This window comes from Phragmites australis, chromosome 14 (assembly GCF_958298935.1).
Source record: "Phragmites australis chromosome 14, lpPhrAust1.1, whole genome shotgun sequence".
In the NCBI taxonomy this organism is placed as follows: domain Eukaryota; kingdom Viridiplantae; phylum Streptophyta; class Magnoliopsida; order Poales; family Poaceae; genus Phragmites; species Phragmites australis.
The window spans coordinates 3,473,633-3,496,553 of NC_084934.1; the positions used below are offsets into that span (position 1 = coordinate 3,473,633).

The 22,921-nt window shown below is 41.4% G+C and overlaps 1 protein-coding gene across 1 annotated transcript; it reads left to right on the forward strand.

Moving 5' to 3' along the window:
- The first annotated feature begins 10,201 nt into the window (after positions 1-10,201).
- Positions 10,202-20,705, forward strand: LOC133891582 (ubiquitin carboxyl-terminal hydrolase 8-like). Its single transcript, XM_062332311.1, has 12 exons — positions 10,202-10,524; positions 10,590-10,805; positions 16,587-16,713; positions 16,785-16,844; positions 16,924-17,016; positions 17,176-17,454; positions 17,534-17,845; positions 18,318-18,575; positions 18,689-18,837; positions 18,969-19,598; positions 19,852-20,125; positions 20,249-20,705. Exons 1-12 carry the CDS (start codon positions 10,409-10,411, stop codon positions 20,357-20,359), a joined length of 2,625 nt encoding a protein of 874 aa, XP_062188295.1. The 5' UTR covers positions 10,202-10,408; the 3' UTR covers positions 20,360-20,705.
- Positions 20,706-22,921: the final 2,216 nt, after the last annotated feature.

Genomic DNA, 22,921 nt, shown 5'->3' on the forward strand with positions numbered 1-22,921 from the left:
ATTCCGAAAAGAATTCACGATGTACCTTTGTATTCTTCAGACATTGGCACATTGCGATAACAGCATGCAGAGTGAACACAGCACACAGATGTTATCATGTGGGGTGGTGCATCTACATCAAAATCGTCACATCGCTTCTCCTTTTGTGGGGAACACTAGCTCAAGGATAGGCATTGGTGTTCCTTCTCAATTGAGCTTGAGCAGGCCCAAGCCAAGGAAGGAGAAGGGATTATCACTCCACTTCGTCTTCTTGTTCACACCAGCACATGATTCTGTGGCAGAGCAGGGGACCAGCCATGGCTGTCGTCATCTCGGCCGAAGACCAATGAGCCTTGCTAGCTTGGAAGAAACTGGATCCCCATGGCTCCATGGTCCATGACTCCATGTAACACAACAGCAAGCAATGGTCCAAAGGCTTGTCTTCTCTTCTTATCGTATAGCGCTGCATAAAGTCGTTAGCCCTTGACCCTTGTTTGGAAAGCAGGAAATCCATACGAAATGATTATGTCGATCGCTGTAATCTTTGTGAAATTCCAGGTTCCAAAGGAGCGAAGATCATCAATTCATCATGGATCTGCAACTGTTGCTAGATCCGAAGCTATGTTTACAATTGTTTGTCATGATCATTTGGATTGAAGTATTTTAGCATTACCGATCCCTAGAATGTAAGATGGAATGCAGATCGGTTATCTACCTCTTTCTCAGGGGTTAAATCGGCATAGGTTTAGGTTGTGGAGACTGAATACGGCGTTCCATATACCTATAACAAAAAGGTTGAGGACTTTGGAACACACTGACACTATTTGAATTACATCATTTGGAGTGGTACAAAATGTTTCTATCTGGTTGGAGTTTGGGCTGATAGAAAAAAAAAACGAGGCTAGGCTTCTTGTACATGCTGGATAGTCCGGTGATTAAGATGGTATTATCATCGGACTATCCTGTGAGTAGAAAGGGACTCCGTGAAGAAAACATACTCTCCGGAAAAATTAGTTTGGCGTAAGCGTCCGGTGAACATAATTCTGTCATTAGACTATCCGATGTGTATAAAGATGATTTCTTGCAGAGATGATTGCTCTCTGCGAAAATCAATCCGGTGAATACACCGGAATATCCAGCGGGCTCAAAGGTAGTTTGTGCAGAAAGTTTTGCTTTCTAGAAAATAGTCTAGTGAGGTATGAAGTGAACGCTAGACTATCCGGTCAACACAGCTCGAGTTTATGCCGAAAACATGCTCTCTGGACAAATTAGTTTGGCGGTACAAAGGAGATTTCGTGCAGAAAAAATGCTCTCCGAAAAAATAGTCCATGAGGTATTTGATGGATGTCGAATTATCCGGTGCGTGCAAATAAGATTTTTTTGTCAAAAATTGACTCTCTAAAAAACCATCCGATGAGTCCATTTCGGCCATTAGAACATCCGGTGTATGTTAAGACACAGTTTAGGGTTCCAGCCGAATTAAACTCGCCAGAAGGTCTGGTGTTCAGAAATTTGTTCTCGCCAGAACATCTGGTGTTCAGATCAAATCCAAGTCGGTTTAGATTCAAAGATCTATTCGGATTTGTTTTGCTATGGCCGAACATGACGTATTTAGGGTTGGAATAGAGTCCTACTTTGATTCGTTAGGACCAAGACCACGTCCCCCTTATAAATAGGTGAGGGTGATGACCGATTGAAAACAACAACTCAGTCAATCACAACTATTGCTTCTACTTTATGTTCTACTTTATTTTTTGCACTTTAGGGTAGTTTTAGAGTAGTTCTTCGCTACTACTTTGAATCCCTACGATTTGGGTGGTAGTTTTTTATCGATTGGCTCGTAAATTGTATCGGCGTCGATCCACAAGGTTGCCAGTTGAAATCTTTTGCTTGTTTTCTTGTAAACAAGTTACGTGTCGTTGCGAAAAGCAATATTTATCTAGGATAGATCCGTGTGTTGAGGGATTGCTAATTCCTCGCCCAACACAAATTGGCGACTCCGCTGGGGAACAAGGGTTCTCCATCAACACCTTCACCTAGGGTTTCGGCGCCTACTTCATCTTCGAGATACTGCTACGCCATGTCTAAAGAAGAAGAAGCCGAAATCAGCCCGAACAACATCATCTCACCTACGCTTGATGAGCTTCCTGAAGAGGATCACAAAGCTATTGAAGCTCAAAAGTGGAAGGTGAAGATGATGTTTGCATGCTATCAGAAAACACGTCAATGCGTCATCAAGAAGGGCGATCTCTGTAAATCATCCATGCAAGCATGAGGTAAAGACCAATGTGTAAGTGATTCCACTCATGCTTTACATGAACACATTGCATATATGGTTGATCGATCTGTTAGTGATGCTATGTTTAATAATTCTGAAACATTAGTTAAAAGTCTAGACTATGTGCTATCTAGTCATGTCAGGGCTTTATTTATTGAATTGCTAAATAAGGAGCATGAAGAGCGTAATGTAAAACTTGAGGGTATTGAATCGCAAACCAAGGTTTCACTGAAGTAATCTACCTCGCTCTTTAATTTCAATTATAAGGTAGATGCTTTTACTTCTTGTGATGATTTGATTGATATATCTAGCTCACCCTTTTACAATGAGATATGTGTTGAGAATGTTATTGTAGAATCTTGTAACAATCTCATTGCACAATACAATCATGATCTCAAGCAAGAAGTGGAGAAGCTCAAGAAGCACTTAGCAAGATTGAAGGACAAGAATCATGTCCAATCTCCTCAAGATAACTATGATAATATGGTGATCAAGCTTATAGATGGGTCCATCGTGACATGTTTGAAATGTCATTAAAAAAGTCACAAGTCCTTCCAATGCAAACAAGTCAAGAAGAAAATCATGGAGAAGCAAAAAAGCGATGAACTTCTCAAACAAGACATTCAACATCTACACCAAACCAAGTACAAGATTAAGAACAACAGCAAACACTACAAGCTCAGTAATAAGGATAATAGAAAAGTGGTTGTATGCATGGTTGGGAGAAAGGATTAGAGATGGAACAAACTCATTTGGGTGCCAAGAAAATCATCACCAACATGAAAGAGTCTTAATCGGTTTGGGTTCCAAAGAAGACTTGAAGTCCACATGTCGACTCGAAAGATTTGGAGACTTGACTCACAAGATGGAGTGAAGATTCAATCAAATGAGTCAAGTGTATAAGAATAAGCATCGATGAAGAACTTGATCATCATATACCCAAATCCCCCACCTAGAGGTAATGAGTAGCTAGATTTATGTCATGTATTTTGTTTTGCATCTAGTACCTTTACCTTATCTAGGATTGCATATGCATATTTTATTTCTTTACAGTATCTAGTGTAGGTATATCATATGGTATGTTGCTTATTTTTATCTCTATCCCATGAGCATCCTATATAGTTTATTAGTTGTAGTTTTTTATATGATATATTTCTACACTTAGTATCATTATGTGCCATGAGTTCAATCTATAGGATAAATTCTTCATTGTCATCAATGACAAGTGCATATCTCTCACAAATATTTGACACTTATATACATACATTTAGGGTGAGCATATCCTATAAATTATGATTTAAGACTAACATGCATTACAAGTTGTATCTTTTATTGTCTCATAGAGTATTCTACAAGTTCCAGGATGTATGCAATGCTTAAAGGCTCCATTGATATCATTGTTAAATCTTTTGTACATTTAAGCTACCTCGATGCATACTATGGATTAAACTTTCTATCTCTATATATTGTTTAGTGTGCAAGTATTATCTCATACCTACAAGTGGTTCATCATAAGTGGGTCTAACCATATGCATATACATAGAGGGAGTTTAGACCACATTATGTGAGTTTCATGAATTTTGATCTATATCCATTCCTACAAGTGATATCATCTTATTGGATCATGATTTATGAAGTTCTTTTCCAAGTACTCTAATGTTTTTCCTTGAGTTCAATGTATGTTTTTAGCCTTTTTAAGATTGTTGATAAAGGGGGAGAATTTTAACGACCAAAACAAGATAGCATGGCTAGGAAAAGAACGAGTAAGGAAGCAAAATATGTGAGGAACCGTCCAAATAAAATTCTAATTAATCACCAGGAGGATTATTATTCATAATCACAATCTTGATGATTAACCGATATATCATTCCGGTAGTCCCAGCACGTGTTTTGTGCCCAAGATCAGAACAGATGCCTGTCCAACATGTACATCATAACAAAGTTTAAGAAAGAGCGAGTAATTAACATTATATTACAAATTCTTAAGCATACAACAAGTTTTCACAATTTACAGCAAAAGAGAGCTATGAGGAGACTAAAATCTATTCAACTCCTAACTAGCAAAAGAACTAAGCAGCGGAAGACTAAAAGCTATACAACAAAAGGGGATGGAGCCATATCCCCTTAGGCTCCATCACAAAAATACGATCACCCAGAGTAGGATGCACTACTCCCACCACCTGCATCGGCGGGCACAAAGTAGCCAAACACTGCCTCTCCCTTAACAACAAGAGTACCTGAAAGTGCAAGTATGAGTACGAAGGTACTCGTAAGACTTAAACCATATAGAGCACATATACATAGCTCGACTCCAAGAATTATACATTGATCATTAGAAAGGATGAACCACAGGTTAAGTAAAACATATACACTAAGCATCCTAGACATATGTGTGAGCGACTGAAACTTTACCAAAACATATGAAAATTACCCTGCATCTAATAACTGAACAAGTGTAACTGTAACAACATATATCAATAAGTAACAAGTGCCCACATCACCATCTCCCATATACCGAACCACAAACCATACTCGAAACACTATGCCGGGTGCAAATAAAACAATAGCATGCTCATGATCGAGAGTGCGACAGTTCGAACTGTTTATACACCATGCAGGGGATACTCCTGGACTCACACGACATGAGGACCATATGGCTTGTGCCACCCGCTAAATTGCACACAAGGGGGTACTCGTGACAACCTTTCCCAACCAGCCCCAATCGTGTGCGGCATGCATCGCTCGGCACAGCGGTACTAGAACTACTCTCGGAGCAAATTAGTACCACTTACAAGCCCGCCCGCTCACACCGTCGATTTTCAGGCCCCACAAAGCCACAACTGCGAAGGTATTCGGCTCTCCTTACCATTAGATCGGTATGTGGTGAATAAGGTAAGTGCTAAAACCAACTACCCCAACGATCGACCTTAAACGATGCAAGCGATCTACGGTGTCCGGTCTTCCTCTACCGGCTTACCCAGGGGAACTCCACATCTGGGCAGGACAAAACATCATCCTAGCACCACCCACATCTCGTCTCATACTCACCACTCATACAACCACCTCAAACTCAACAAGTGTGTATAACCATAAGAAGGTCCTATGCTCGTGAACAACGAAACATGCCGTCGTTTGATTTCTACCAAATGACCTAAGCATGGCTAAGCATGTAAGTCGAACTCATACCTAGACATTGACAACCTCTCCAGGCTACAAGAAAAGTAAATACACAAGTATTCACGGAAGAAGAATACAATCGGCATAGGTTCTACCCATTGGTACCCGACACTCACTCACTAAACATGCATACATACATAAACATATTTCATCAATTTTAGACTTATCCAATTACACAAGAAGGATCAATATGCTTAGTTTTTTGCCTTGCTATTCAGGTGGCTACCCAAAATTTCCTTCGATCTCCTGGAACACCGGCTCGACATTCTCTAAAAAGAATAATGCGTGCAATGCCATGAGTATGGATGAAATGCAACAATGCATACCACAAGGTGCAAATGATGAAATGCCATGAAAATATGCTCTAAAATGTAGGAAAACATTTTTACAAGCTAGAACAAGTCATAAGAAGACTAGCAAAATTGGTTTCATCCATTTTGGACTTGTAAAGAATTAATGGTGAATTAATGAAGCTTAAGCCTAATTAATTAGCCTAAAAAATTAACTAATTATTTTAAGGATGGAGATACTTTTAAAGGTAGAGGATGTTACAATGAAAACATAAAATTGGTTTCATAATTTTTTGAGTTCGTATGAATTAATTATGAATTTTACAACTTATCAGCATAGCAGAAAAATCCTCTGATGAACAGTGCACTCGGACACTCCAGTCTAGGTCAGATACTCTGGGGTACCGGAGTCTCCGGATGACCCTCCGACAGCGCCTCTCTATTATTTCCAGCTGGGACTCGCCCGGAGACTCCGGACTAGTCTGGAAGCTCCGATTTTGGCCTAGAAACACCCGTTTTTGAGCCGAAAAATGCCCGGTTTGATTTGCGATCTTCTCCAATTCAAAAGGGAACATGTTTGAGCTAGTTCAAGGGTTCTAGAACTCACTTAATAACCTAGCAACTCTATTCCTAACTCAAATTCATCCGATTCCTCAAATTATGTCTAAAACATCCAAAAATACCCAAACTTCACCACCTAGCTCCAAATTCGGATTTTGACCAACCAAATGTGTATCCAAGCCATGGGAATCCTATAGGACTTACCCAAGGTGCTTTTCCGAGGTTGGGGACCGCCGAGAGAAGGAGAAAATGGTGGGAAATCGAAGAACTCCAGTGTTCTTCACTTTTCAACTCTAACACCAAAAGACATCCAAATCGGCTCAAATCCTTCGGGAATGAGCAAAAAAATTGGAGGAATGGAATGCTTGTGAGCTTGTGATCGCAATGGTACCACATGCATACCTTGATTTGGCTCATAGAGCGTGGATTTGAGGGAGAAGGGGAGAGAGTGCTTGAGAGAGGAGAGAGGCCTCTTGCTCCCTTTGCCTTGGCTGGTGGGGAGCATGGGTGGGAGTGAGGAGGAGGAGAGAGAGGGCAGGTGGAGCTGTTGCCCAAGTGGAGAGAGTGGTTGGCCCACATGTGGGGCCCATGTTTTAGAGAAAAGTGGTCGTTTTGACTGAGAATTTTATTATTTTCTCTCCCAAATTTCTTTCTCTCATTCAATTGATTTCAAACAAAGTGCTCTAGAGCACCAAAATAATTTACCTTAAAAATAATTATGACGCTAATGATGCATGATTAAGCTTAATCATGCGATTATGGAATTTGGGACATGAAAAAATACATAGGAATGCTAATACCGACAAAAGGGGGACAAAATGAAGGAGCTCTTACATATGTCGATCAAGGGATATAGTGACAATGGAGAAAGGGGGAGAATTATCTCCATGACAGCTACAAACAAAATGGGGACAAAGTAAAGTTAAGAACATGTATGACAAAGATGGGGTCTTTCCCTTAAAATTAGTATCATTTATTGTTTTTACCATGCATCCAAACAAGTAGGTTAGTCCTTGAGCCATTTACATTTAGCTTTCAATGGGTGTATTTTAGATTTTGCTTATTGTTTTGGTTGTGTTGTCATCAATCACAAAAAAGGGAGATTGTAGTGAGCATGACCCTTTTAGGGTATGCAAGTGATTTTGATAATTAATGATAACATAGTCAATGATACTAACTTGTTTGTCAAGTATATGCCTTAGCAGATCTCATGAATGCAATACATAAAGAAACCACTGCAACCGGGACACAGATTGTTTGAATTGGACAAATCCCAGGAAAAATGCACACAATGGATGGTCCAACATTCTGGAGTTTGTACACATCGGAGTATCTATTAGCTCAGAGGAGAAAATGTAGAAGAATATATCGGATGATCCGGTACTCAACAAGTGTGAACAACTTAGCATTTTTTCTTAAAGGAACATTTTGCAGTTCAACACACCGAATGGTCCGGTGTTAAGGAGAACTACACATCAGAGCATTTTTCTAGAGCAAGTTTTCCAGTGCAGAAGATTTGTACACACCGGATGGTCCGATACTCAAGAGAAGAATACACCAGAGGCTTGATCGAAGGATTTTCCAGAAGATTTTCAGAGGTGTGAGAAGTTGTACACATCAGATGGTCCGATGCTCAGAGAGAACATACACACCGTAGCACTTTCCAAGAGAAAATCTCAAAGGCTAGTTTGGCGTGGGAGTACACGTCGGATGGTCCGGTGTCCTGAAGATTACACACACCGGATAGTGAACAGTGAAAAGTGGCTCAGCCAGGCTCAAGTCTACATATCGGATGGTCCGATAATAGAGTTGAATATTACACCGAAATATCCGGTGTTCACAATGAGTTTGAGTGGGGTTCCAACAGCTAGTTTCTACTGTTATACACACCGGATAGTCCCATGCTTGTGCTGCTGTTGACGTGCGGATCATCCAATATTCACAGTTTATTTGAGCCGTTGGAGCAATGGCTAATTCGTGAGCTGAGGCTATTTATACTCCCACTCGGTCATTTGAATGTGCTAGAGTCTAGGGAAGCTAATAAACACTTGTGAAGATATCCAAGCTACCAAAGTGTTTAAAGTGATCATCCAAAGTAATTAAACATAAGATTAGTGGGTGATCAGTGCTAATAGACCTAGAGAGAGTTTTTGCTAGATATTGCTGCCTAGATAGTGGATCATGGAGTGATCCTTCGTTGTACCAAATGGTACAATGGCACTTTAAAGTCTTGGTGACTCACCTGCATATAGCTCAATCTTATTCACCCTCCGACTTGGTTTGAAGAGGCGGTGAGACACTTGTACGGGAACATGAAGACTTTTGCCTTGATGGCTTAAGCTTTGAAGTGAAGACGACGACTAGTAATTGGAAGAGAGGCTTGGTGTGAGTCTTGCCTTTGTGGATTGATGGCTCAAGGTCGTGACCGGAAGAGCCTTAGCGACCAGGATCATATCCTTCGTGGAACTCTAACATGGATTATAGGTGACGCTTATGCCATCGATACTACGAGATAAAAATCTCTTGTGCTAAGTTTGCGCTCCCTACCTTGTTTACGTTTTTGCATCTACATACCTACAATCTACCTTAGCATGGTTACCTTTCTATAGTAGTTTGTTAGGGTTGACTATATGTTGCAAACCTTTTTAACGGTAGAGTATACACACTAAATAAACCTAGAGCAGATTTAGATAGAAATTGATATAGGTTTATCTTGTGAAGTTTTTAGAGCCATTTAGTTCTAAGGGACCTAATTCACCTCCCTCTTCGATGATGTCCTAAGGGGTTGAGTATAGGTTGCTAGGGTTGCTAGAGTTGGCTATAGGTTACAAACCTACGGTAGAATAGACACACTAAATACGACATTCCATACCTATAACGAAAAGGTTGAGGACTTTGGAACACATTGACACTATTTGAATTACATCATTTGGAGTGGCACAAAATATTTCTATCTGGTTGGGGTTTTCGATGATTAGTAAATCGTCGATCTCGAATATGTGATGAAAGAAGGGTTACTCCCTCTTGTTGAACCAATCACCAAAGTTAGATATTTTATATAGGTTCGGATATCTTTGAGGATAATAATCCTACATCATTTGTTCTTGTATTGGTCTTTGAGATAGATTATAAGAGAGTCGTGGCTAGCCTATATGTGATCTAAAACTAGTTGAAGGTTCCTTACAGATTATCTGCCGAGTTGTCAATGTAGGTCGCGATAGTGGTTGTGAATTGGCTTTTGATTGCGTCTAGATGGCTTTTCCTCCTCCACATGGCCCTTGCCTCCATATATATATATATATACATACATATATATATATATACATATATATACATACATACATACATATATATACATATACATATATATACATATATATATATATATGTATATATATGAGGGTTGCCGTGTAACATTTGATTTTAGAAATATATTTGCTTGTTTAAAGGGTATCTTGCTACCCGTAGAAGGTTTTTATATATTCAGGAATTTCCTTCCTAAATACTATTGTACGTTTCAAGTATATATGATACATATGAATTCATATATGTATTGTATATGGTAGTTTTATACAATTTATTATGAATAAGTGGTATGTGCCTCATATTTAACAACAGGGTTGTTAAAAATTCCCTGAAATTTTCGTGTTTCAAAAATAACCTCGATCAGCAAGCAGTCAAAGTGCCAATCGACATGCCCAGGCAAGCAAGAACGGAGATCTCGTGACTTAACAGCGGAGCGAAAACAGGAAGAAGCGACCACAGTACAACTGGTACACTGTATCCTAACAGTAATATTCCTACAGTATTCGAGTTACACTACTGTAGCATATCTCTCAGTTTACTGTATATCCCTGACTTACGGCAAGTCAGAGACTATATAAGGTACCGAGGCAACAAGTCCCTTTCATCTCTCTCCTCGCCTCTTCTCTCTCTCTCTTCCGCAGCAGAGCGCCACCGCGGCGGCGTCCATTTTACAAATCCGAGGGGCAAGGCAAACAAAAACAAAAGCGACAAGCAGCAGCAGCAGCTCGCATTGCGGGAGGACCCGACGCCAGCTCACTCGCGCACGCATCCCTCCCCCTCTCCCGGCCTCAGATCCCATCTCGCGCCTCCCCGGCACATGGCCACCGCCGCCACAGCCTCCGCCCCCGCCTCCGCCTCCACCTCCGGCCGCGACCCCCTCGACGCAGCCGCCGCCGCGTCCTCCACCGCTGCCGTCTGCCTCGTCCCGTTCAGGTGCCTTGCCTCGCCCGGAGCTCGGTTCGGGCCCGACCAGTGGTGACAATGTGGTATTGGTGCAGGTGGTGGGCGAGGGTGCGGGAGGAGGCGGCGGCGGGTGGGGTGCAGTACGCGGCCACCGCGGCCGCCTCGCCCTCCTACTACGGCATCAGGCTCCTCCACAGCTTGCTGCACCCGGATCTCGTCCTGCGACTCGAGCGCGGGGAATGCCGCGCCGGTGGCGGAGGCCGAAGCTACGCGCTCGTCCCGGCCGACGAGCTCTCGCGGGCGCTCGCCAGGTGAGCCACGCGACTTCTCTATGCTGCGTTCGGTTTTGGGGCTGGAAATGAACGAGCGCTTATTTTGGTAGCTGCGTGCTGGTTGCTGCTATATTAAGCAACATCTACTAGAAGGTTGATGCAATTCCTGTGAGCGAGATGATGATTGATCTGCTAGATTCACTTCTGATTATTACCGCAGTGATTATAGTGATCTGGCAAGTGCATTTCATGCTCTCACCATTTGAATTTTGATCGGACCTTAAGCTTTAAGTGTGCACAAGCTCTAATTGAATTTCGATCTGCTCTACCTGCTGCTGCTGCTGTAAGCAGCTAGTGTCTACAATTTTGATGCATTCAAATGAACGAGATGATGATTGATCTGGTACATTCAGCTCTAATTATTAATGTAGTGATTACAATGGCAAGTGAATCTATTGCCCTAAGCTTTAAGTGTGCATAAGTCATTTCCAGCAATGTCTGAGGCTCGGACACTCTTTCGTCGCCAGCCCAGCGTAGGTTCTGCAACACTAAGCAAATCTAAGCTAGGCATGTGTTCAGCATTGCTCGTACGAATGCGTCGTGGCCCAGGGGGTAAGACGATGCCAACTTGCCAAGGAGAGGGGTGTAAGTTGGAACGACTCCTTTATTAGTTAGCTAGTTCGCGTGTTGCATGCGTGACTGTCATTAACATGGGTCTAGACACGTGTTCTAACCTTGCTAGTTTTGTCAGATATTCATGCACTATCAATGCTGTGTTGATGCCAAACTTAAACAGAGCCATTTGTTCTCTCCAACTGCCCAAGTCCAATATAACACCGACTGTTCAGGCATGTAGCTATCTGCATAGCAAAATTTAGTTTTCAAAAGCTTATGCATTTGACACGTGACATGACTTTCGGTGTACATGAAAAAGATAGTATGAAGTGAGATAAAGCTCTGATGATAGATATTGGCATGTAAAATGGAAAAATATTTTAAATCGTGATAGCAGCATATTAGATGTTGTGTCATTTTATAAATACTAGTTAAATGCTCGTGCATTGCAACGGGAGTCAAAATTTTTCATGAATAACATTGTTGACCTGGTGGAACACATGGAAAATAATTGGCCCGACATATTTAGGAAACCAATTGCATGTATTGAGGAAATTTTAATGACAATAGTTGAGTATCATGGCAAACACAACAGCTACCACTTCCTAAGCACACAATGCTCTGCGTACAAGATGCATTTGTTCTCACTCTGTTTTCTTTGGGCATTTAACCAAACAACAGCCCAGCCCCCCTCATTCATCAAGCAAGTGAGCAAGAGCATGACAAAAAAGCTGGGAGATCTTATCATCTTGCACCTTTTTTTTTCACCATTCAAAGTACTGGGTAGGCTCAATGACCATGTATTTGAACAAAAATTATCTTTTGCAAACCTTAAAAGTAGAAGCTCTATGCCATAGTGGATTGCTATATTTATTCACTTCACGTAGAGCCTAGACGAGTCAAATTCACATCCTTTTTGTTAATAAAATCAGATAGAAGAGAATCAACTGAAACTTTTCAAGTGCAATTTCTGCCTGTAGTTTTAATTCAAGCTCAAGGACCTTCAGGATCATCGCTCAACAATAGAGAACATTCTACTGCAGAGGTCTAAACTTATCTACCTCGTTAGAACATAAACCAAATTATCAGGAACAAAATACATGTCACATACTCTCATTGATACAGCTTTTCAAGAATTTCAGCAAGGAATAACTACCCCAGAGTAAACAGTCCGTATCTCTTTGAAGAAACTCAACGAACATCTAGTGGCCACCTGATCTACAGGCGAGCTGTCCTGCTTTCCATTCCCATCACCACCACATTCATCATCCTGACCCACCAGGTTCCTCATCAGGAGATGCTGCCTCAACTGAAGAATGTCTTCGCAAATTGCAAGAACCATTGGTATGTTCAAAGCTAAGAAAAAGACAAAAAACAGTTTCAATTGCTAGCGTAGAAAAGGTGCTAGAAACTGTGGTTTAAGTTCGAGTGCGGCTCTTCAAAAATATGAGCATGAAATATGCAAGGATGGGTCACCTTTGTTCAGAAGTCCAAGCTCAGTCCATCAATGCACGGATTAGTTTCAGCTCTACCTTTTGGAGCCACATTCATGTGCAGACCCATTGCGACCAAAATAAAAGAAGTGAAAGAGATGGTGATTAAATCAAGATGTCAATAAGAAAAAGGTACCTAGCTAATTGAGTTGAGGTGAGGAGCACTCGCAATTAACAGGAGTGGTTTGGGCATCGAATATCATTTTGCCTTGAGTAGAAATTGCATAGGCATTCCTAGGAAAGCTAGGGTTCTTAGTTCTACTATATAGGAAAGTACATATATATGACTTTCTACGCCAAGATTTTCAGAAGATGATAATTATTAACATTCATACTCTGTTCAACAAGATTAAAATTGATGTAAGCATAAAATAAGTCTCACAGGGGTCATCATGGCATGGTAAAAACTACATACTGTCAAAGCATAGAATCAAAACTTTGGGCCCTCCTTCACCTGCAACTTTCTGTTTCCTGTCATTACCATATCCTCTGTTTGCCTGATTCAGATTTGTTGGGCAAGCAGAACGATAAGCTGGTAGCAACCTGGTCCAAGAAGTCTAAATTTATTTAACCGCTACAGTGCAAGTAGAACCAGATATCTAGTTACCACTCAAGTAAAACATACAATGTTGGATCTCAGTGTCTTTATCATCAATAATCATTACAATGCAAAAAATTATACAACATTATTAGTATGATGCTCAACTCATGGTATATTTTGATCATGAAATTTCCCTTTTTTCCCTCCAATATCCATACTGATTTATGCAATCGATTAAGAAAAAAAATCTAAATCTGCTTATCCTATATACCCGAAAAGAAATAGCCAGAACTATCACAAAAACTCAAAAATGACTAAAACATTGTACATCATGGTGAATTGATTGTACGCATGGACCTAACATTTTTCAGATAAGGCTGAAGATTGAAAAGAACCACTCTATACTTGCTTAAACATTTTATCCAACACATTATGGATGTGGGGAAAAATGGGGAGGGAATAACCTTGAGTGCTTGTAGCTGGTTTCTCTAAGCACCACGAGGACGTACTGGCCAGAACCGCTCCGAGCGATGTTGACACAGATTTTGGTCCCTCTCATCTTCCCTTACATTGCAGCGACTCATGACAATGAACACACGAAATATGGCAGTCTTGCTCATAATCCAATCACACATGAGAGAGAAAGGGAGTGAGACCGAGAACTCACAGAGACAGGCGACACCTCGACCTCGGCCGATGCTGACTCCTGCCAGCGCCACAACCGCAACAAAGCGGCTGCGGCCTCACCCTGTTGTCTAGGTGATGGCACGGCAGTGCCCACGGCCGCTAGGGTTCGGTTCTTCCGTAGCGAGGCAGGGAGCAACGTTGTGGGGTTTCAGCAGTTTGGCTGCCGCCTGGGGCAATTGGGCCTTCGGACTTCCCCCTCCTTTCCATAGTCGGCTGGCCCATCAAAGTATCAAATCTCATAGTTGGTTGCCCTCTAGTTTCACGCTACTTCCTTCATCAATTCCGGCCGTCGGGGTGCGCACCTGGGCGCGGCCGCCAAGGCCCTAATAGGGACGGTCCGCCTTTGGATGCAAGGGAGGTGCTTAATCACAAGGATGACACAAGAGGGGGCACAGTCATCGCGGGCCGTAGAGAAGACACGGAGTGAGGTGGCAGCGACGTCGTCGGAGAAGTTACGCTGGGCATCGGTGTGGAGAAGGCAGGGCACGAGGAAGGAAGAAAGACGATGGTAGGAGGCGGCATCATGGTTCAGCCGTTTGGGCTAGGGTTTTGGGGTAGGGATATGGAGGCCGATGTGGTGGGGAGAGGAAGGAGACGGCCAGGCGAGCGGGATGCGGAAGGGGCGAGAGCGATACAGGATTTGTTCACCCACGGGAGGGAGGAGGCCCACACGTCGGTGCAACGTTTCTGTGAGAGCGAGTGTTGGTTGGGCGGACGTGGGGAGGGCAGGACGTGGAGGCAGGACACAAGAGGGTGCGGGAATCACTACGTATTTTTTAAGTAGTAGAGATGTTAGAACTCCTTTTTTTTTTTTGGTAAGAATGTCGTATTGCTACTTTTGTATTGTGTTGCATTGGTCTCATATCTCCATATCGGTGGAGCCTAGGCACAAGTTTGACGGTTTCAATGCCCTTTGTGCACTTAGATTTGTGCTGTGTTACTTTTGATCAGACTCTTGTCTTTCCCTAGACGAGCTGCTGTAATATTTGTGCAAATATAGTCATGCATGAAATTGGGTGTCCTGCTTTGTGTTCCTTGATCTTCTCAATTTCAGCTTTACCTGAGTCACCATGTGGCCACATGTTAACCGTCAAGTGTCAGAGTCTATAGTCCAGTGGAGCCCATTGCTTCGTATACTCTCCTGTCATACTATATTTTTTTCATTTCTGAATACTACCTCACACAATACACTTGCACACACCCTTATAATTTGTGGAACATGTACATTCACCTGGTCTGCAGTTTTCGTTCAATTGATGGGAATAGTGCAATTTGGAGTCCTTCAATGCTAGGTAGGTCCTGCTTTGAGAATAGGGGCTTTGTTGTGTTCAACACGATTATTTCATCATTTGATAAGTTGGAAGCGCCCTTGAGTATCCTGTGGTTTGCTTAGCAATCTAGGCACTATCCATTAATGACTTTCCGCCTTTAGAAGTATCTCACTTCTCACTGTCTTGAGAAGCAAGAAGTTTGCATCAAACAGTCAGCAGATCTAATGGTGTGATAGAAATTATTTGTCCCACATCAAATTAGTGATAACCCTAATATTTAAGATAAGAAAATATTTTTAACTGTATATAACCAGATTGAGGTGCCATTGTTTTTTGTAACATTCTGCATTGGCAAGGCACAATTTAATTTTCAGCAAAATAATTAGGTGTTATATACTTTACTCTTCACTATGCTTGAGCCTTGAATGCAGTTTCCTTTTCAGCAGCACGTTCAAGTTCCTGGAACTTTGCTCTATTACCTCATAGTTTGTATAGCATAACAATCCTCTCCAGGTATTATTTTATGCCCAGAAGAGGAAAACGTTTTTATGATCCATGTGATGAGGATAATATGTCAATGATCAAAGCCTGTACCTTTATCCTTACATCATAGGCTCACAGCTTTCCTGCAATGTACTTCTTTGGACCTGCAATTTAATAATCAGTATGTTGTTCTATCTGAATATTTCTTTCAATAATTGAAGAAAGAAATACTTAGAACATAGAGTAAATTTGCTCTGAAGTCAGGCTAGCAAAACCTGTTTTACAGGCTGGTATATGTTATCTTATTGTACACCATTTCTTGTGCCCAAATCTGGACTCACTTAATGTCGATTCTGCCTTTAGCTGATTGGTTATTCAGTGAACAGGATTACTAAAAAGAACTTGTAGACCTTGTGGTGCTATACGTTGTCATTCACATATGCCTGCCCACTAGCTACTTTTCCTATGTCACCGATTCAAGTATGACGTAATGCTAGTATTTGTGTCCTGTAGTGCTTCAATGCTTGTGGAACTGTCCTTATCTATGCAACTGTTTTTTCTACTTGGATGCCAAACATGGGTCATCAGTAAACCATATTATTAACTTGACTTCAATTAATTAAACCTTTTGTTGAATCTTGTTGGTGTAAGTTGTGTTGCCTAATGGGCTCAGCTTCTAATTTCATCTTGTTGCATCCATTGACCCTAGCTTCATGTCTTTTTTCTCCAGGCAGAACTCTGGTTTGGCTTTGCAAAATAAACATTCGTTTGCTGGAGACAGCGCTGGTGCTTATCCTTTGGTGCTTAGGATATCTGTCAGCGAAACAAGTATTTTGACACTGAAGATCAGCAAAAAGGTACCCTCTTTGACAGGCAATTTGTGAATAAATTCCTTTTGATAATCATTACATCTTTCATTCTGCTTCAGGACAATCCAGTTGAGAACTACAAACGAGCAAACAAGATTTTTAATGCTGATTCTCAACCAGTATGTTGCTGCTTGTTGCATTTCCAAGTTTGGAAATACACTTCCATTAGCGCTGTTTACTTAATGTTTCTTTATCCAGGTTCATGTTTGGGATTTTTCAGGGCAGACAAACTTAATATTAATGAATGAATGGAATAGGCTACATCATGACTGTTGCCATACAGATCAAGAGGTAGTATCAGTTGCTATGTGCAATTCCCCTAATTCATTTTATTTTACTGCAATTTAATATTGAGAGATGATATCGCTTTCTGATTTCTATCGTCCCAGAGCATGGCATAAGATTTCGTCCCCACATGTACTTCCTTATCCTTTTCATTTTCACGTGCAGAATCTTCTAGAAGTGCAAGTCTACGCAATGTCCGACTCCTTAACATCCAAAATTGGAGGGACCAACAAAGAAAATTCTGGAGATGTTCATGATGCTGATTCATCCTATGGAAGCTTTGGAAGAGCTAGCTCTATGGGGTTGATAGGATTGGAGAATCTTGGAAATACTTGCTTTATGAACAGTTCGATCCAATGTTTGTCTCACACACCAAAGCTTGTTGATTATTTCCGTGGTGCTTATGCCAGAGATATAAATCGGACTAATCCATTGGGACTGAATGTATGCAGATTTTTTCATTAACATACAGTTTTTCCTTGAAACATTCAGATAATTGTTTACTGACTCTTCCATTAACTAGGGTGAACTTGCTTTGGCATTTGGAGAATTGTTGAGGAGCTTATGGACCACTGACAGAAAACCAGTTGCACCGCATCATTTCAAAGCAAAAATTGCCTGTTTTGCTCCTCAGTTCAATGGCTTTAATCAGCATGATTCACAGGAGCTTCTTGCCTTTTTATTGGATGGTCTCCATGAAGATCTTAACCAGGTTAAGTGCAAACCATATGAAGAAGCGAAGGATGCAAGTGGCCGTTCTGACAAAGAAGTAGCAGATGAGTACTGGAGCAACCATTTAGCTCGAAATGCCTCCGTTATAGTCGATATCTGCCATGTAAGTTTAAACCCCTATTCTTTAACTCTTCACTTCCGAAAACAATGTCATATCTGTAGTTCTTTCGTCCTTGTAGCCTTATATCTGTCAATTGATGTCACAAACTAGAAATCGACCATTTATTAAATTACAGAAGGAAGTGCTCCTATTCTATTGCAAAGGCATTTTTGCAGATTTAAATACCAATAAGGGGTTGAGAATAAAACATTTCTTCGATTTTTATTTTCCACCAATTAATAGAAGTTATATAACTGCAGCTGCTCTAAGATTTGTTATTTGAGAACAGCATAGAGGCATCCTCATTGACTAATCATTTTCTTTTGTATAATTTATTGCCATAATGCCCATAGCATAGGATGCACTTTGCTATATTTGTTGTCACATTGCGAATTTATCTATTTTATGCAGTATTAATTCGATGTATATGTGCTATATTTATATTGTTAAACTCTTCTGATTATCTTTTTTGCAGGGACAATACAAATCTACATTAACTTGCCCTACTTGCAGTAAAAGATCTATCACTTTCGACCCATTTATGTACTTATCTTTGCCTGTACCTTCCACGGCAAAGAGGGCAATGACTGTAACAGTTTTCAGCACTGATGGTAGCAGAGAACCATTCCCATATGATGTCAGTGTGCCAAAGTTTGGGACTCTTAGTGATCTTGTTCAGGCTTTAAGCATTGCTTGTTCACTTGGAGATGATGAGATCCTGCTGGTTACGGAGGTATGATTTCCCTTCCCTATTGTCCCTTCCCTTTCAAATTGTTGCAAGTTTCTAAGCTAGTTTTAGCAATAAGAGGTCTTTAGCTCTTTCACTTACCGGAAAGGACTATGCAGGTCTATAATAACCGCATCATTCGATACCTGGAGGAGCCATCAGACTCGGTTTCGTTGCTGAGGGATGGAGATAAACTGGCAGCATACCGGCTACCCAAGAAATACGAGAAATCTCCGCTTGTCGTTTTTACACACCAACATTCTGATGAGTAAGCACAACCAGATATATTTATATTACCGAATCTTTGCTTAAATCATGTATAGTAATGAAACTAATAATGTAATTTTCGTGACCTTTATGCGTTCTGTTAACATTGTTTTTGCTTGTCATTGCGTTCAGGCATTCTAGTATCGATGACGTAACACCACAAATGAAGGAATTTGAGGCCCCACTTTTGGCAGCTCTACCAGAGATGGTCAATGGATTATCCCTTCGGAGTATCTACCTGAAGTTGTTGAATCCATTTCGATTGTCCAAGGGGACTAGTTCGCGTAATGATTGTGCAGAGTCTAATGGTAACTCTCCTGACCTGATGGATGCAGTGCCTTCTGGTTCGGATAGTAATGTTCAGAACGCTCAATTGGAAGATGACCCTGAAAGCAGCCATGAAAGTGAAAGTGAAATAATGGAAAGACCCAGTGAGTTATGTGATGGGGGTACAGCTGATTCTAATAAGGAGGCACACATGGAAGAGTTTGAATTTTATCTAAAAAATGAAAGAGGTGATGGCCAGCAACAGAATATAAAAATTAGTGAGCTGGATTTACTCGAGACAGCACCAAACCGGTTGCTTGTGAATGCCCACTGGCAATGTAATGCGTTAAGACAATATGATACCTCAATGCTGAACAATCTACCTGAGATTCACAAGCTTGAGCTTATCCCGAAAGGAACTGAGGATCCTGTTGCACTACATGGTTGTCTGGAAGCCTTTCTGAAAGAGGAACCATTGGGGCCGGAGGACATGTGGTGAGTGTACCTGAGGAACAACTGTGTTGCTTTTGGCTTCACTGTTTGCAGATTAGCCTTCGTTACAATCTTTTTTAGTAAGAAATCATTGTTGCACTGATGGTGCAAGTTTCACACTGTTGCATAGAGCTGTAATAAATTGATTGCAAATGCAAAATATAACCTCAAAATGTGGTATGCTATTGATTAAGAATTGAGAGTGTACTGTTGGTTTCATAAATGAAACTTAACTTATTCTCTGTTTGTCAATCAGGTACTGCCCATGCTGCAAAAAGCATCAACAAGCGATGAAGAAATTAGATTTTTGGAGGCTGCCCGAAGTTCTGGTGATCCATCTCAAAAGGTTCTACTACACTCAGTTCACAAGAAACAAGCTCGAGACGTTTGTAGATTTCCCCATCAGTGATTTAGATCTGTCATCATATATAGCCGACAAGAGTGAGCAGCCAGACAGCCATTATCGCTTGTATGCTATTAGCAACCACTATGGAAATATGGGAGGGGGGCATTACACCGCCAGCATCTTTGTGAGTCTTTGTGCTCTATATGCTCTCATTTCTCCAAGCCTTACTGTATCATTTCGATCTCTTGATAACGAGCAAGGTTGGTTGATAAAAGGTTGCTTACTGACATATTTGATCTTTCTGTAGCATGAGGAAGGGAAGGGGTGGTACAAGTTTGATGACGACTGCGTAACTCCTTTAAGTGAAGACAGTATAAAGACACCGGCTGCTTATGTTCTGTTCTACAGACGAGAGTGAGGATACAACTGCAGTGCAAAAGTATTTTCTGCAGGTGCTTTGGCGACTCCAGATTTTCCTACATATTATGCCTGCTTCATCATGTGTGATTTCAACATGTCGGCACTTGAATCTCTCAAGTCACACTAACCTATACAACAGCATGTACAGATTCAATTGCCAACAAGAGAACAAAAGACCTAGCTGATGCAATATTCTTTTTTCCAACTCACAATAATCTTTTCGGTACATGGCTTGGGTCCACATTGTAATTGCTCCGACCGATCAGTGAAGGGTTGGTCAACTCACCAAATTCTTTCCTGGAATTTGAAACGATGTAACAACTCTGTAAATTAACTCCCCGTGATCTGTTCTTGTCCTGAGCTGTGGCGACAGTGACGCTGCAGCTGCTCCTGTGTTGCTCCATCCATGAATGGCAATTTGCAGTCTTGATAGTCAGATGACACCGACGTGATGATCTTTGAGGGTGTGAAACACTGGTCCTGCTGGGTGACTTTGGACCAGCAATATGTCCATGATCACTCTGGACCCTGACCCATCCCCAAGACTACTATTTGGCAAGTTACACAGGACGAGTGCTGTGCTCACTGCGGGCTGGCAAGTGTGGTTTGAAAAATATTCTCCCCTATCTGGAAAACATCCATCTTTTCTGTATGACTTTTCGTAGGACCAGACCAGGTGGGATGAGCATCAGGCTTTTTTGTGCAAGGTGTCTTTGGACACTGCTGAATGACAAGTCCATGGCCAGCTACAATGAACAGCATCAGGTCGTCATGTGCAAGCTAATGCCCTCCTCTATAACTTTTCCTGCTCCTGCTTTGTGTTTGATCTATCTTTTCTTGAGAAGTATCTATCTAAGTACATGCTAGTTTAATGCTAATTTGAAACCTTGATATCTATCTGATCGTGACATGATATAACCTGCATTATATGTAATATGTCATGCTATTGGAACTGTTAAAAGCTAGGAAGGATGTAGTCTTCTCTCGTATCGACTGTATCGTTTTTTCTTCTTGTAGCTCGCATGCTTCGACGCGATATATACTATGTACTGCGTTGTTGAACTCCTTTTCGTCTGTCTGTAATGTCGACACGCAAAGCTTTTAAGTGTTCGAAAAAATAAACTAAGAAGGAAATGGAAGACCTTTTGCTTGCCCAAACAATTTTTTTTTTAACCTGGCAGGAGCTTGAGCTTGGATGTGCAGGAAGGAGTGAAGGCAGCGAGGAAGAGGGAGGGTTGATGGGATGGATGTGTAAGGTTGGAGGCCACATGAATGGTGTCTGTGTTTGTGATGAGTCAGGTCGATGATTGGATCGGATACCCCAACAAGTGAGGCATGGGCGACCAAGCATCCATTCTGCTAGGACTGCTTCGTTGTCCTCCGAGCAGCACACTCCATCGGCGGTATCTAAATTTTTCCTCCCCAACTATACCGGTGTAAATCGTGGCAGTATTATTTTGCAAATATAAAGATTGTGATACTAATTTGTAGGGAATCAATTATGAACAGGAACCCTTGCTTGCGGTAATTATGCGCGGTGTTTTTTGTTCTTTGTTTGAGACTTGAGAAGCAGCAGAGATGCTAGGAGGATCAAGGTTCAAGGCTCAAGAACATGCTGGGGTGATTGACCACCTGACCGGTCGATCTCCATAGTTTCATTGGTAGCCAAACCTTGCTTTTACTAGATCAGCAAAGTGTTAGTTTTGTTCCACAGGGCATGTTTTCGTGGGTTTTACTAGAGACATTTTTTTCCTGAGAATCCACATGAGAGCTGCATGTTCAATATATATATATACACACACATACAGTGAGGCTATTCTGAGCCTATACTCAGAATAGCCTCGCGCTGCGCACTGGCCGGCCGCGCGCGCCCCGGCTGAGCCAGCCTACCTCCCGCAAGCGACAATAACTGAGTCAGCTAACCAGCTTGCGTCACGTCACCAAATATTCCCACCTACCAGCATATCCGAATAGCCTCGCGCTGTGCACTGGCCGGCCGTGCGCGCCCCGGCTGAGCCAGCCTACCTCCCGCCAGCGATAACAACCGCGTCAGCCATCCAGATTGCATCACGTCACCAAATATTCCCACCTACCAGCATATCCGAATATTAAAAATGTAATATCTCTAGAACCAGCTTACGTCACGTCACCAAATATTCTCACCTACCAGCATATCCGAATATTAAAAATGCAATATCTCTAGAACCAAAAATCTGATTTCTAATCCATTTGAAGCATATTGTTGGGAAAAATGTGCTTAACAAAATGAGATCCATAAAGACTATATTTTGATGGAGTTTTAGGATCGTAACGAAGTTACGTAACATAGTTACAACATTGTAGATTCTCCAGTTACAACATGTAGAACACTACAGTTACAACATAGTAAACTGCATTGTTGAGTGTCAACTGTATTGTTTGATTAGGGAATAGGTATAACATAGTGAACACTACAGTTACAACATGTCTAACAGTACAATTGCAACATGATCAAGTAGTACAGTTACAACATGAAAAAATAAAGATCAAATAAATTGCATTATGCAACTAAGAGTAGTTA